Source organism: Nyctereutes procyonoides, unplaced genomic scaffold (assembly GCF_905146905.1).
Source record: "Nyctereutes procyonoides isolate TBG_1078 unplaced genomic scaffold, NYPRO_anot_genome, whole genome shotgun sequence".
Taxonomy (NCBI): Eukaryota; Metazoa; Chordata; class Mammalia; order Carnivora; family Canidae; genus Nyctereutes; species Nyctereutes procyonoides.
This window is the reverse complement of record NW_026575044.1, coordinates 28,672,973-28,689,585: the sequence shown is the minus strand read 5'-3', so window position 1 is coordinate 28,689,585 and position 16,613 is coordinate 28,672,973. Positions and strand designations below refer to the sequence as shown.

The 16,613-nt window shown below is 34.8% G+C and overlaps 1 protein-coding gene across 2 annotated transcripts in view; it reads right to left on the bottom strand.

The window, feature by feature from the left end:
* Positions 1 to 16,613, bottom strand: part of NOL4 (nucleolar protein 4) — a 400,678-nt gene that overhangs the window by 177,785 nt on the left and 206,280 nt on the right. For both annotated transcript variants that reach the window (XM_055324042.1, XM_055324043.1), the window contains exon 6: positions 11,376 to 11,659. In XM_055324042.1, the coding sequence (XP_055180017.1) occupies positions 11,376 to 11,659 (284 nt within the window). The remainder of the gene's footprint in view (positions 1 to 11,375; positions 11,660 to 16,613) is intronic.

Here is a 16,613-nt window from a genome sequence, read left to right as displayed (position 1 = left end):
CAGAGACACAGGCAGAGGGAGAAGCAGGCACCATGCAGAGAGAGCCTGACTTGGGACTAGATCCAGGGTCTCCAGGATCACGCCCTGGGCTGCAGGGGGCACTAAACCGCTGCGCCACCGGGGCTGCCCGTAAATTTGTCTCCTAAAACAACATCTGTCCTGTTTTCCTACCCCCCACCGCCACACCCTGGGAAACACCATCTTACTCTGTTTTTACAAGTTTGGCTTTTTTTTTTTTTTTTATAGATTCCACATATAAGTGATATCACAGTATTTGTCGTTCTCTGTCTGACTTATCTCACTTAGCATAATGTCCTCAAAGTCCATCCATGTTGTTGCAAATAGCATGATGTCCTTCTTTCTCATGGCTATATAATATTCATATATATGTAAATAAATAAAGCATAATTAATATATAGAAGATATGAGATATGTATATATCTTTTTGATATCCTGTTTTCACTTCTTTTAGATATATACATAGAAGTGGAATTCCTGGATCATACAGTAGATCTATTTTTTTAATTTTTTGAAACCCACCCCATATTGTTTTCCATAGCGGCTGAACCAATTTATATTCCTTTAAGATTGTACAAGGGTTTCCCTTCCTCCACATCCTCTCCAATACTTATCTTCTTTTGTTTTCTTGATGATTGGCATTCTAACAGGTGTAAGATATCTCAATGTGGTTTTGATTTCCATTTTCCTGATGATAAGTGCTTTTGAGCATCTTTTCATGTCCTTTTGGCCATTTGGATGACTTCTTTGGGAAAAAAATGTCTATTTAGTTCCTCTGCTCCTTTTTAAATGTTTTTTTTTTAACTGAGCTTTTATGCATGCTTCATGTATTTTGCATATTAACCCTTTATCTGATATATGGTTTGCAAAATTTTGTACCATTCTTAGGTTGCTTTTTCATTTTGATTGTTTCCTTTGCTGTACAGAAGCTTTTAAATTTAATGTAACCTCATTTGTTTTTTTATTTTGTTGCTTGTTTTTGGTGTCTTATTCAATTGAGTCACTATTTATGATGAAATATAATGAGAATCCATGGCCCAGAGAAATAAGATCATATACATATTGCCTGGAACAGGACATACTCACATTTCAGATTAAGGTCAGAGTTAACTACATAGTGGGAAATTTGGAGAAGCTAGGTGGCAATGTGAGCAAGTACTGGTATAGGAAAGTGGGTGGGATAAGATTAATAGGATGTATTTCCACATCACTGCATCATTTTTGCTCAACAAACATTTTGTAAGGAGCAAGTTTTATGCATGTAAATCACTTTAGGTGTGACCAAACAATCCACCACCCATACAACTTACCATCCTGCCTCCTTGCTCTTATTCCTCATGGATCTTTCTCCTTAGAAGTTCAGAAAAGAAAAGACATTTTTTCCTGGCTGAGTTAATCAAGATAGATACTATAAAGGGAGTGACATTTGAATTGGACAGATTCCAACAGGGTCAGGAAGATTTTAACAAGCAGAAATTGCAAGGTATCCTAGGATCTATTTCCATGAGTATCTATCTATTATATATACACAGAAATAGGTCTTAGAATAAATGCCTATAAATTACCTCTGGGAATGTATTACATATTCCAGATGCCTGGAAAATAGGTGTAACTAAAAGAAAATAAGGAAGGAAGAAGGGGTTAAAGGGAGAAATAAAATATAGTAGTATTTACTAGATAATATAAAGTAAAATGCTGCTCCAAATTGCCAACCTCAGTAAGTACTTGTAGGCTATAAAAAAATGGATATTCAACTTTCCAAATAAATATTTATGAGATTTAGCTAATCCCCAAACTCTGAAGCTAGTAATAACCATCACAGAAATTCCATTTATTATGTGCTTATATAAACAATGCATATAGCCCTATTTAATTGTCACAATGCCTAAAGGTCAAGTATTACTATCCCTACTAATGAAATCCTGGCTTAAAAGGTAAAGGCTTGCTCCAAGTCACAGAGTTGATCAGTGTGGCTTTCTGATAAGGGAAACTATGAGCCATAAAACAGCAGCTGGGGGAATCTCAGCACCAAGTTAGATTTGCTACTCACTTTCAGGCCCTATCCCATGATCTCTACTCAAATTGTATCGTTGAAATGTGGGCAAAATGATTGGGGGCTTAAATCCAAATTCTAGAAACTCTTAGTGTAACCATATTTGTGATGTCATTGGGTCTTAGTTATCCCATCTGTAACACTGGGAATAATAACAAATCCTAATTCCATTGGGTTACATTAGGATTACATGAGTTAGTTTTTAGAATAGTGCCTGACAGATGGTAAGAACTCAATAATGTCATCTTTCATTATTAGTATTCCTTGGGATGAAAAGTTTATGACTTTTTACTATTTAATCCTTTTCTTTAAACTCTCATTCATATTATTCTCTTGATTCCAAATAACCCCAAGATCTTTATTTCAAAAAAACTTTTTATAAATCATACTAATAACAAAGTTACAGATAATTGCTTTCAGGAATGTACTTCAAGACATCAAATATTTAACATTAATGAAAACAATATAAATTTATTATATTGAGACAAATTAGAATGTATTACTCTTCGTCTCTGGTATTTCTTCTTTTATTCTTTCCCCAAATTTGGGTAAATATCAAGGTGTTTTCAATGAGTCCTGGTAATACCAACTATTTTGAGACATGCATGAGTTACTTCTGGGTATATTAATTATGGTTTTCTCTCTTAGATTTCCTCTATCATTCTTAAGATATCCACAGACCAAATGATATTTTTAAACATTTTATCTTATTCCAAATGACAGAATACAAACATAAAACAGGCAAATACACATATGTAGGCAAAATAAAATTTAAAAACCACTCCAAAGCCAAAAAAAAAGAAAGAAAATACAAAAGTATATAAAATACAACACTATTTCTTTTGAGCTATTGATTAACCATTCAATAAAGACAAAGATAATAATTGTATTTTGGCCAAAATTTTATATTTTGGCCAAAATTATAACTTATTACTCTAACCAGAATACTTATCAATACATAGCACTGAAGGCTGGAGGATCATTTGAGATTTTGCAGTGAACCAGTTGAATTCATATGTTTAAAAGGGAATTCAAAATGTATATTTTGCTGTATATAGATAATTAAAATCTAACTTTACTTTGCACATTTCAGGGTATAAATTTTAGAAGCCCTTTGTCTTCTCCATTCTCCTGATATAGTAAATGTGAAGTGAGCAAATATAGACTGTATCATGCATAGTAGGCACTCACAAATGTTGACTTTACCCTTTCCTTCTTATAGTTACATATCAAGAATATAAGCATATGCAGGTGGTAACCATGACAGCATCATGATTCAGAAGGACACTGATCTGGGTGTTAAGAGTCACTTGAATAGGTCTTAATTTCTTCATCTGTAAAACGAAGCAGTTTTTAAAACTATATTATTCTACAGAGTAGTTAGTTTAACAGTCCCTGAATAAGGCACATATTTTTTTTTGCTAAAGCATTATACACATTTAAATTTAGGTTGCAAATATGATAGACACTACAAAAAATCATTTGATACTATATCCTTCTTATACATCTTTTGATTAAAAAAAGATCTAAAGACAGAAGGGAAAAAATATGTCCAATAATGAGCATAACTGAAGTTCACATAACTCATAAGTATGAGATATAAAACATATACACATTCTCTCCATATATCTATATATAATACATATGTAAATATATGTGTATGTATGTAAAATACATGAAGATGTCATTTTAAATTGGTAGTTAACAAAATGTAAGTCTAAAATTTACCTTAGGGCTTTTTAAGGACCCACTCTAACTCAACCACTCATTTATTTACATTTATGCACATAAGCAGTAAATGGATACATGCTTAGTTTTCCAAAAGAGGCACTAGTATATTATTTTTATGTAAAATATCTCATAGAAGAGAGCAGAACAAATATCTTTATAATAAACACCACTGCAAATATGTGCCATTTATCAAGGAACTATTCACTAATTGTTTTATTTATTTATTTATCTATTTATTTATTTATTTATTTTAGATTTCTTCTTCTTCTTCTTTTTTTTTTTTTTTTGGAGATATTATTTATTTATTCATGAAAGACACAGAGAGAGAAAGGCAGAGACACAGGCAGAGGGAGAAGCAGGCTCCACGCAAGGAGCCCGACCTGGGACTTGATTCCGGGTCTCCAGGATCAAGTCCTGAGCCAAAGGCGGCACTAAACCACTGAGCCACCCGGGCAGCCCCACTAATTGTTTTAAATATCTGCCTGTCTGGATAGTTTGCTCACCATAGTCACCATATGGTACATACAAATAACTAGTCCTACACAACATCAACCAGTGTGTGGGTACAGTGAAAACTACATGGGCTGCAGAGTCAGAAGACCTGTGTTCAATACCAGGCCCTAACACTTAACTAAGTGTATAATTAATGTGTATAATTAATATTAGTTAAACAGCTTAGCATCCATTAGATTTTATGCACTTATGTTTAAAAAAGACTTGCTCTCCTACCAGATGGAATTGGTTTGAGTTATAAACATGAAAGCATACACAAGTGTTTGTCACTGTTAGAGTTGACATAACATCCTAATATCAGAAATGATATACCCTTTATCTTCTGGCTCTAAGTTTCTTTCACACTCTCCATCCCTTAACTAATCAAACTCCCCTTTCTGTCCATTTAATATTCTAAATATTTCTTAATTCTTTGCTCTTTCCATCCCTACCACTACCTCATGAAGGCAAGACCTCATGCTGTTAGTAGCTTCCTGCCTTTTTATGCCACTTAAAGCCATCTTGCAACTAAGACAAAGATGCCACAATGACCCTAAAACACAATCTGACCATGCCATTTTCTTATCCTACATCCTAAGCAAGCCTGTCAAATAGAGTAAAGTTCAAGCTTTGAACTTTAGCCAAAACATAGCCTACCCTAGTCTGACACCCCTGAACAACCATTCCAGACTTACCTCTCACTACTTCAAACCTCAACATTTCTAGGCCTTAATTGAATGCTGTGTTCTTTGAGGATTTCCTATTCCCTTTCACCAAGTGTCTATCTCCTATTTAACCATTAGTAGGCCTAGAAGGCACACTCACATACAAATTAATTTCTGTATTATAACACACTTATTTTCTTATGTGTCTATCTTTCTGGTCAAATGAGTTCTTAATGACAGAGACTTTTTTTATTTTTTATTTTTTATTTTTTATTTTTTTAGCACTCAGGACAGTGCCTAGCACAGTGTGCACATTCATTGAATATATACTATTGTTTCTACCCTAAAGAAGATCCATGCCCAAATCTTTAACATCAAGAAGTTAGATATTGAAAATCACCAAATTAAAACAATAATGATTTGAAATATCCACAGAAGAAAGACCAAGATAATATTGTTCCAAAAGAAAATCTATGGCTCTTATGTTTTAAAAGGCAATCTCATTACACCTAATTATTACAGAGATATTTAGAAAAACGTGCTGCTTCCATTCATCATGTCTAAATAAAATTACATAGCAATTCTTAATGGTAATTAGGATAAGTATTTTATAAACTTTAATTTGAATATCAATACCCATTTGGTAAGAATTTAAAGGAAAGATTCACTGAAAAAAATGTCTCATGGACCACTTTGGGGAAAAATATTTTAATAAAGTGAAGATTGAAGGGTCTTGGGAACTGAGCCAAAAACCAAACCAAATATGCAGTAACCACAGTGACACATTAACCCTCAAACAATAATCACCCTCCTACCACAGTTATTGCTTGAAACATCATTCTTTTGGGAGACTGATTCAGAATATTTTACCATATTTAAGTATAATGCAGCTAGGTCACAGATACTAAAAGAGAAACAAAAAATCAATGATATTGTTTTAAGTTATATATTTCCCTCTGTTAGATTTCATTTTGCTTTTATTCTCACTTAATAATTTTAAACATGTTTATATCCAAATTTTTGTCTTCTTAGCCTTTCTTTTCCATATAACTTGTTTCTTATCGTTTGCTCATGAGTCTCATTTTCTGAGCTTTTAAACAACATTACTACTTCCTTCTGATTTCTAATGTTACTATTTGTCCTCTAAAAATGTGGCCATCAGCTAGCAGAAAATAAATATCACCTAAACTCTTTCAATGCAATATATTTATTTTTTAGATTGGTTAATATGATTCACTGGTCTACTGAGTGAATTTGCATAATAATAAGCAATTGGTAAATGGCATAGTCCAGCTCAGCTATTCTTTTTAAGCATTTCTAGTCACTGTTCAGGTTTTTAAGTGCTTTATAATTATTTTTGTTTTATATGACTCAGTACAATTATAAAATAGATTATATCAAACTCACAGAAATCTAAGTTTTTCAAAGATACTATATAATTAAGCTTTTTTACTCCTTCAAGTTATGACAGAGGCTAGACTGAAAAATACTGGAAGAAGAAATTGGTAGTGTCACTTTACAAATTTGTAAAGAAGTCTTTATTTCTAAGGATTACAAAAGGTAATGCTAACTAGACAGGTGAGTGCTAAACCTTTAGTACGAAGTTCACCTGATAAGCTTCAGGTAAAGCAAGTATTGATCCAAAGCCAGGAACCCAAGAGCTCTCTGCATACAAATTCACATTGCAAGAAGAATCCCTAAAACAAAATTCCAGACACAGTCTCCTTCACAATTAAAATGATTCATCTTTCCCATTCAGCCTCTATAACTGTCTTCAGTCTACTTTCCCACTATTTCTGCTCTTTCTTCTGCCACATGTTTTAACTCCAACTCTTAGCATTAACTCTTTTAACCATCGTCCAGGTTGAGACCTGGGGCATTTCACCTAAGGATTACTCCATTTAACTACATATCAATTTTGAAATGCCCCACACTTTAGCTTCTAAAACATCTCCTATCTGCTTGCCTTCATTTCCTCCTTTTCTTTTCTTTTCTTTTCTTTTCTTTTCTTTTCCTTTCCTTTCCTTTCCTTTCCTTTCCTTTCCTTTTCCTTTCCTTTCCTTTTCTTTTCCTTTCCTTTCCTTTCCTTTCCTTTCCTTTCCTTTCCTTTCCTTTCTTTTCTTTTCTTTTCTTTTCTTTTTTTTCCCCCTCTACAAACTCCTATTTATGCCACTTGTTCTTGATGGGCTGATATTCTTCTGTAGGATGATATATTTTGACTCTCTTGTCTCTTTAATCTATGCTCTTCTGAGGTGATCTCAGCAACCACAACAGCTTTAAGCTGCACTTCTAAATCTTTCACGTTTCTTTCTCCAGTCTGGACATTTCTTCTGAGCTGACACATATGTCCCCAATGTCTATCAAATATATCCAATAGATACTGCATAGGCACAGTAAACCTTATGTATCACAAAACTACTTCTTCAAACGTTTCTCACCTGAATCTTGGGAAATGGAGTCATCATTCACCTAGGCAATCAAGCCAATAAGGCTAGAGTTATTCTAGAATGTTCTCTGCTTACGACATTCGATAAAACTTTATTTCTTCAAAATTATTCAAGAAGCTACTATGTACCCAATATTAAGCCAGATGCTGGACATACCTCAGTAAACAAGGTAGACATGATTCTTATAGAATTTATATCCTAATGGGAGGTATAAAGAGGCTATTCATACTGTAGTGTATGTGAAAAACATTCCCAGGAGTTTCGCAATATAAAATCTATGGAGCTATATATATTCCACAAATAAAATATCAAAAGAACAAAAGCCATATGTTCTGTTTGTTGTTGTATTCCTGCATTATTGTCTCCCTAGATTGCCATTATAGCTCTCTAACCAGTTTTCTGCCTTTTTTTATATTTCCTAGTCCCTATCCTATTTATCTGTTCTGAGGTAGCCAGGATAATATTTCTAAAATTCCAACCTGATTATAACCTTATCATACTAAACTTACCTATGGGATACAATCCAAAGTCCTTGAACTGACCCATGACACCTTTATTGATGGAATCTCTTTATACTCCATTTCTCCACATGTATTCTCTGCTGTGGCCATGTGAAGCTCCTTGCAAATCTCCATGCCAAGTGTACTCTCTCATGCCTCTATGTCTTCAAACACACTCTACCATATATAATCCTCTCTGTCTGAATAACTTCTACTTACACTTCACATTCATTCTGGCATTAATCTCTACATAAAGTCAACCTTAAGATCATTATAGCCCCAAAGGTGCTCCACCTTTCTTTTCTCATTTCACTCTGCCTTTGCCCATCATATCACTTATGGAATCACATTATAATCCTGGGTTTGCCTCTCTCTCCTGCTAGATTTTAAGCTTTTGAGGGTCTGGGACCCTAGTTTGCTCATTTCCATATTTTTGCTTCCTACAACAGTGCCTTACATGGAGGAGTCCCTCAGTCAATATTTAGTGAATTAAATTAATTGGTGGCAAACAGTCTATGTTGCATAATGATATTGGGTTCTTCCCCAAATACCATGCTATGAAGTCCCGCCCAGCTCCAAATAGACAATGATTCTCTAACTCATCTCCTCTGTGCATCCCAGACCCTTTACAGTGACCAACAAGAGACTCCTGATAAAAGAGTAATTTTACATTTCCTTCAAAATTCAAGACTCACTTCCTCTAGGAAGCCCTCTTTATTTTTTCAATAGAAATATTTTCTTACTTTGAACTCCCAAGGTTTTAATACAGGAATGGATATTTGCCTATACTTTTACTAAGAAACTTTTCTATATATATGGACCCCTTTTTACCAAAATTATTTATCAAAGATCTTATGAATAAAGAAAGACTCCTCTCTTTGCAGAGTCTCTGCTACGTACTACTTTAGTACAAGTATGACAGGTACTTAATATATCCTTTTATCCCTGAAGGAATGAATAAAGAAACCCTCTGGATTCTGCTCCCAATGTGCTCCATAACTGTTCTCACAGACTCAACTATTTTCTTTTTTTTAAGATTTTATTTATCTATTCATGAGAGACACAGAAAGAGAGGCAGAGACATAGGCATACGGAGAAACCAGGCTCCCTGTGGGGAGCTTGATATAGAACTCAATCCCAGGACCCCGAAATCATGTGCCCTGAGCTGAAGGCAGATGCTCAATCACTGAGCCACCCAGGCGTCCCTCAACTATTTTCTATCTTTATCTTCTTTGATAGATCAGCATTATCCATCAGAGCTGACCACTCTCTTTCTTAAAAGGTAGACTATGCTTAGCTTCCATACACTTTATCCTTCTGATCTTTCTTCTATATCTCTGGCTACTCCTCAGTGGGTTCTGGGAACACTTCTTCCTTTACCAAACTATTAAACTTTTGTTTCTTCAGGGATGTCTCTTCCCCAGGTCCATTTCTCATCTTGCTCCTCACAAAATTGCCCAAACAATCTGTACTTTTTGCAACTTCATTTTAAGAGAGTAGAAAAGTAACTTCACTCTTTAAAACGTGCAACAGTGTGTTTCTAACAAGCATAGTTCTATCATTATAATGAATAAGGGGATAAAGAAGAGTAAACTATTGAATAATTTTAGAAAAATACTCAACAAACACATGGCATAAAAAGGACATTTATAAAGACCAGATGGACAATGTAGATGGTCAGAACACTTAAAGGTATTTTGTTCTGTAAAAATGTAACCTTGATTCAGATCATGTTACTGAATACAAAATCATTTGCCTTTGTGTGATTTGGCTTTAAACCACTGGAGATTGTATTTGCACATTTACCCCAGCAAAAGTTGTAGCAGAGTCCCTCAGGCAGTAGTGCTTAAGTGCATGATGAGGTCAGTGACTTGCTTAAGAGGATAAAGCAACATGCCCTCAGGCAAGCAAGAGGATTTAAATAGAGCCAATTTAGGAAGTACAGTGCCTCAGCAAATTCAGAAATTAATTCAAATTAAGCCATTTCGCTTTAAAATCTATGTCAAAAGATCAGTTCTTCAATTCTAGTTTAGAAGAAGTGGACGGGGGAGGGAAGGGAGTCAAAATGTATATTCCATAAAACTCCTGTGTTCAAAGTATGCATTCAAAAATTACAAAACAAAAATCACCAGCATGTGTTATTTCAAACTGATAGAAATGTGAAGTCAATTTTTATTTTTTTTAATTTTTTTAAAATTTTATTTTATTTTATTTATTTATGATGGGCACACAGTGAGAGAGAGAGAGAGGCAGAGACATAGGCAGAGGGAGAAGCAGGCTCCATGCACCGGGAGCCTGATGTGGGATTCGATCCCGGGTCTCCAGGATCGTGCCCTGGGCCAAAGGCAGGCGCTAAACCGCTGCGCCACCCAGGGATCCCTCAATTTTTCAATAAATTAATCAAGACAAGCTGATGGTTACCAGAGGGGAGATGGGTGGGGGGATGGGGATTAAATAGGTGATGGGGATTAAGTAGTGCACCTGTGGTAAGCACAGGGCGATGTATGGAAGTGTTGAATCACTATATTGTACACCCGAAGCTAATATCACGCTGCACATTAACTAAAATTTAAATAAAAACAAACAAAAAAAGAACTGGCAGTATTTCTGAAAATGGGTATGAAGAAAGAGATAAAAACAGAAGGACTAAAAAAAAAAAAGAAGAAAAAAATAATAAATCAATTGGGAATGGGGAGGATTGTAATTTATTCTAATATAAAGAATCTAGAAAATTAGATATGTCTGAAACATGTTTCTGTTTTCATTTGTATAATTCAGTTTGTGATAAATTACTTGTTCCAATAGTTATTTAATCTGCAGGCTTCATCTAGAACACTGACACATCTCCCAGGTATGGGGAATAAATTACTGATTGAAGTCCCTGGGTCTCTAAAGCAAACTTGAGAGTCTAATTGAAACTTTATTACTGTGTACACCTATCCAGTCTAGTAGAAACTATATAGTTATCTTTTTAGAGTACATAATTGTGTTCTGAGAGCTAAATTTTCACATCTGAGATCAACAAACTCCCAGAGACAGATCCATAAGAAGATTATATGAAGGAGAAACATTAAATCAAGTGATTTCCCGTATAAAAACACATCAATGCGATGGGCATTAAGGAGGACACATGATGTGATGAGCACTGGGTGTTATATGCAACTGATGAATTCTTGAACTCTACATCTGAAACTAATGATGTAATATGTTGGCTGATTGAATTTGGATAAAAAAAAAAAAAACACCAACAGCTTTGTCTGAAACACTCTCCATTTTGTTCACTGTTATTCCTGAAAATTATTGCTTATATGGACGCAGGATACCTATGGTTATAAACTTCTTGGTAACATATTATTGGGATTTGTTTAAAATATTTTTAGCAAAAATAATCATCTCTCATATAAATATGTTTTTCTTTATGACCTTCATGATGAACATAGAAATGCTAAGAACTGTAATGTGACCTTACCTTGCTTCCATTTTCTCTCGCCTCTCGTTCCATCTTGAGGTCAGAAATTAGAAGATTCTTATATTTGTTTTTTCCATTACTGCTGTGGTCATCTATTCTGTATTCCGAAGTCAGCTGTGCTGAGAGGGGACTGTCGCTCAGGTTCAGTGGCTGCTCGTCCTGTTCCAGTCTAGTTTTGCTGTCACCATTGGAGTCTCCTATCTCCCTGCTGTGTGTTCCCCCTGAAGCAATCGAATTGTGCCCCAGAGTCTCATTGCCATTAAAGCTCTCTGCAGCAGAATCATCTGTTGAAAAGAATATTTTGATTTTAATTAATGTGCCATTCAGCTTCTACTTCAACTGACATTTACTGAGCTCCGAATATGTGCCTGGCATTGTGGTAATTTTACATATCCTGTGTAGTCTATCCTCACAAATAAACTTTTGAAGCAGCCACTGTTATTACAATCTAGTAGGCATGTTTAGGCACAAGAAGTGGAGTAAAATAAGAAAAGAAAAATAGGGAAAACAATTCAATCTCAGATGTAATCTCAAAGGAAAGCAAATTTAAACAAAGAAAACTTGATCATTATTTTACAGATAGTTTTTGTTTTTCTAGTGAGAATATCCAGATTTGGTGAAAATTCTCTGATAAAAGCATCATCTATCCTGCTAGTGGGGTAGATGCTGGTTCAAGCTTTATGAGTGTTTAACTTGTATTCAAAATATTAAAAGTGCTCATAACCTTTGCTCCAGTCATTAAACTTTTGGGGCTTCTAAGCCTAAAGAGTATAATCATTGTGTGCATTTCTGTGCCGGTAAAAAGGCCCTTATACCAGTGTTCTTTACAATAGCAAATACTCAAAAGTGATAGAAATTACCAAATATAAAAAATTGACTTAATATATGTTGGAATGATTAGAATATGGGAAATATTGAATATTTTCCATTAATATTAATGGGAAACATGAAGTGTTATGGAAAAGGCTAGCTACAAAAATGGTCAAAATGATCCCAATTTTCTAAAAAGAAAACACATAACCATATAGAGTGAAAAAAATGTAGCCTAAAATGTCAATATTAATTTCTTCTTAACTGGAGTGACACTAGATTTTTTTTAATATTTTTTTAATCTTTATTTATTTATGATAGTCACAGAGAGAGAGAGAGAGAGAGGCAGAGACACAGGCAGAGGGAGAAGCAGGCTCCATGCGCTGGGAGCCCGACGTGGGATTCGATCCGAGTCTCCAGGATCGCGCCCTGGGCCAAAGGCAGGCGCCAAACCGCTGCGCCACCCAGGGATCCCGACACTAGATTTTTAAATTATATATGTTGTCAATTATTATTTACAACATATATATTTTTCTAATAACAAAAATAAAATAACTGTAGTAATAAAAAATAAAAAAAGCAAAACAGGGAAGAAAGGGAAGAAACAAAATTTGTCAAAACTTTCTGGCTTTCTAAGCTTGTTTAGAAAATACACATCAGGGATCCCTGGGCGGCGCAGCAGTTTGGCGCCTGCCTTTGGCCCAGGGCGCGATCCTGGAGACCCGGGATCGAATCCCACATCGGGCTCCCGGTGCATGGAGCCTGCTTCTCCCTCTGCCTATGTCTCTGCCTCTCTCTCTTTCTCTCTGTGACTTTCATAAATAAATAAAAATTAAAAAAAAAAGAAAATACACATCAGTAACAATTACAGTAAGAAACAAAATGTACATGAAACAATAAAATTCTATTTCTCTTAACTTCATCTTTAAGGTAAGAATTTGCTATTAATTTTAAAAGATTATGACAGACCTTTGTTTCCTTTAGGTAAGGGCTATTGATGAAGACAATAGAAAATATGAATGTGCATGAATAATATTTTGATTTCTGAACACTTTCAAGTTTGCTTTATCTCCATAGGATGCAATATTTAATGCCTTCTAATCAATTAAATTGACAAAAATAATGTTTAAATTCTGAAGGAGTGGTATAATTCACCTGTTCATTCATTTATCTAATATTTATTGACTACCTACGCTTGGCCAAAAGGGGGCTAAATAATTTGGCCAACAAAGACTCTGCCTTCAGTGAGTTCACAAATAATTAAAAGAGATGGAAAAAAAAATGCAACTAAAACGCAGAGAAAAAGGGTTTGGATCCAAAACAAAGGGTAAAGACATAACAGAAGTTCTAAAGAAGGTGGGATATGAACTGAATTCCAAAAGATGAGTAAGCCTTAGCAAGGTGAACAAGTTGGGGGAGAGGATTCCCCCCCTAGAGATTAGCAGGTGCAACATCTTGGAGGAAGGAAAGTGTGGGGCAGGTGAGAAATAAGGTTGGGGTGCTCAACGTGAACAAGAGAGTCAGAAAGGGAAGCATAGACAGGGAGGCAGAGAATGTGTTTTGTATAATAAAGAGCTTTTATTGGACCTTGGGAGAAAATAGGAACAATTTTATTGTCAGAAGTGATATGAAAGAAAATGTCTTTTGAAGAGATTACTCTGATTCTGATGAGAAGTATGGGATGAAGGTGACAAAAGGGGAAATTGTTAAGAGCTCTAGAAGCCCTCTGGATCAGCATTGTTGAAAGCCCAAGTCAAAGCAGCAGTAATGTAGAACAAGAGGGGACTAGAACCATCCTAAGAAAAGAACAGGTAAGACAGGACAGACAAAGGTCCAGGAGGAAGGCCAGATCTCCAGCTCCAATGGATAACAAAAACAAAGGGCATGGAGCTTGAATTTCAGTAAAATAGTATTTTAAGAATTTAATATCTTAAAACTATTTTTTGAAAAAGTTAAAAAGTATTCAAATGTCAAGATGCTCCTAATAAATTATTCCTTTTACATTCCCATTCATCAAAAGACTTCATGCAGAAAGAAAACATACATAAGAGAATTAAAGAAACCCAGTCATAAATAATATGACTTAGCATGTTCCATAGCTATTGAGAAATCAAAAAAATCTTTTAATCATGAAATATGTAAGGCTTTTGAAATAAAGAGTTAGGGCAATAATTTATATAAGTAATTCAGAAAATTCTGCATATCCTTTATATGAAGTTGAATCCAATGCTAGAGCATGCAAGCTCATTTCAGATTATTTCTTTCTTTCCACAAAAGTCCAAAGAAGAGCATAGTGGACACATTCCAGCTCAATTATTCCAATTATTAAATTCACAAAAAGTGTGATTTAACATTTGTGTACTAGAATCCTTTAAAAAATGTTAAACATTTTATGTAAGAAAATTTCATTCTTATGTTAAAAGAATGAATAACCCTAAAAGTATATCACATTTTAAAACCAAATCTAGGGGCATCTGGGTGGCTTAATTGGTTAAGCGTCTACCTGTGGCTCAGGTTATGATCTCAGGGTCCTGGAATGGAGCCCATGTCTGGGTTGGGCTTCCTGCTCAGCGGGGAGCCTATTTCTCCTTCTTCCTCTCCCTCTACTCCTCCCCCTGCTTGTGTTCTATTTCTCTCCCAAATAAATAATCTTTAAAATAAAAAATAAAACCAAATCTATACTAGCATAAAACAAATCCAATATTTATTATAGTTAATAATCAAATCTGGTACATCTCTGTCTTTAGTCTGAAATCATCATACATATTTACCAAAGAGTGTACTATTTATTCACATTTTAAAGAAGATAAACATTATCATCTATGAAGAGAATCTTTAATAAAAGTCATGTGTTTATAATTTTGGTATAAATTATAAACAATAAAGGAGAAAATATTTTTAGACAGAGTAGTTCACTCCAGATGTTACCAAGGTAACTGAATTCCACAGCTTTCCATATCTCATTCGTGAGTAAATCAGTATGTTTTATGAAGAGCAAATGCTTTATTTGTATAAAATATATATTCACACATTTTATCATTTAAATGGTAAAAGAATCAATCATGTTACATGCCACAATTTTATAAATCAAAATCTAAAACAAAGTTTCTGAAGTCAGTATTAGAAAAATTCAATATAAAGAGTGATCAGACATTAAACTGAAGCTAAATTAACCATTTTTATTGTCTGATTTCTTGTGACCATGTTAGCAATTTTTATTTTCTCTTAAAGATACTTTTTCAGAATTTGAACCCGCAAATCTGAGACTCCTATTCATCAGAGCCAACACATATCAGTTTATTGCTTTAAAGGGGAAATCTGCTTCCTTACCCAAGATCATTTGCTCCATCCTAAGTGGCTGCTGGCGTGTGGGTACCCAGCTGCTACACAAAGAGTACAGTGTTGAGATCTGTAGGTATAGCCGTTAGGTTCACTGGCCCAATTCAATGCTGGTGCTTCTCTCAAGTTTCAGCCTGGGGACCATAGCATTGGAACTATAAATTATGTGTTTGAATCCAAGGGGGGGGGGTGTGTGGCAGGAAACGGCACCTGGAGCTTTAGAAATTAAGAGTGCCCAGGGTACCTAGCAACAGAAGAGAATGCAGAATGTAATGACAGGTAGTGTGGAATCCAGTGACATCAGGAGGGCGGTTGGATGTTTGGGTTGCATTACTCTGAGGTTAGTTATTGCTGGGATGGATCTAGCGCTATGGAGAGGGCCATCCAAGTGAGTTGAGCTGTGGCTCTTGCTTGTGAGGTACAGTGACACTAACCATAGTAGCCAGCTTTTCTTTTTCTTCTTTCTCCTTCCCTATTCCCCATGCCCTCCATCAGTTAGTACAGACCCTAGAAGTACTAATTGTTTAAATTATGTCTAATGTCATCAGAAGAGTCAATGGTTAGCTCTCTATATAAAGAGAATGAAATATTACAGCAAGTATGATGTGTGTGGAATTAAATATATAAACATACATATATGTGTATGCATCACTCTCTCCCTTTCTCTATCTATATATATAAAAATAATGTGATGTAGATATATTTGAAATCTCCCAAAGCATCTGACCTACATTCTTATTCAGTTACTTTCAGTAGTTCTTCATAATGGCCTTGCCTTGGGCAAAATGAATAGGGAAATATATACGTATATATTCTTCATTTTAAGATTGGAACTTGGAAATTTAGTCTGGAAATCCAGGTCGGATGCTTATAGGGTCCAAAAAGCTTTTTTGTTGTTTTCCCTCAAATGTACCATAGTCTTCTACTTCTAGTCCTTTGGTGCTTCCTTAGAAAACTGCCCTTTAATATCTCATCAAAAAGCTAACTTTTAATTCCAAAATATAGATGTAAATAACCCTGTGTCAAAAGATTGGTACCTTAGTAATGAAAAATATTTTTTTTAAAATCCTTCAAAATCTACTTGCAAAA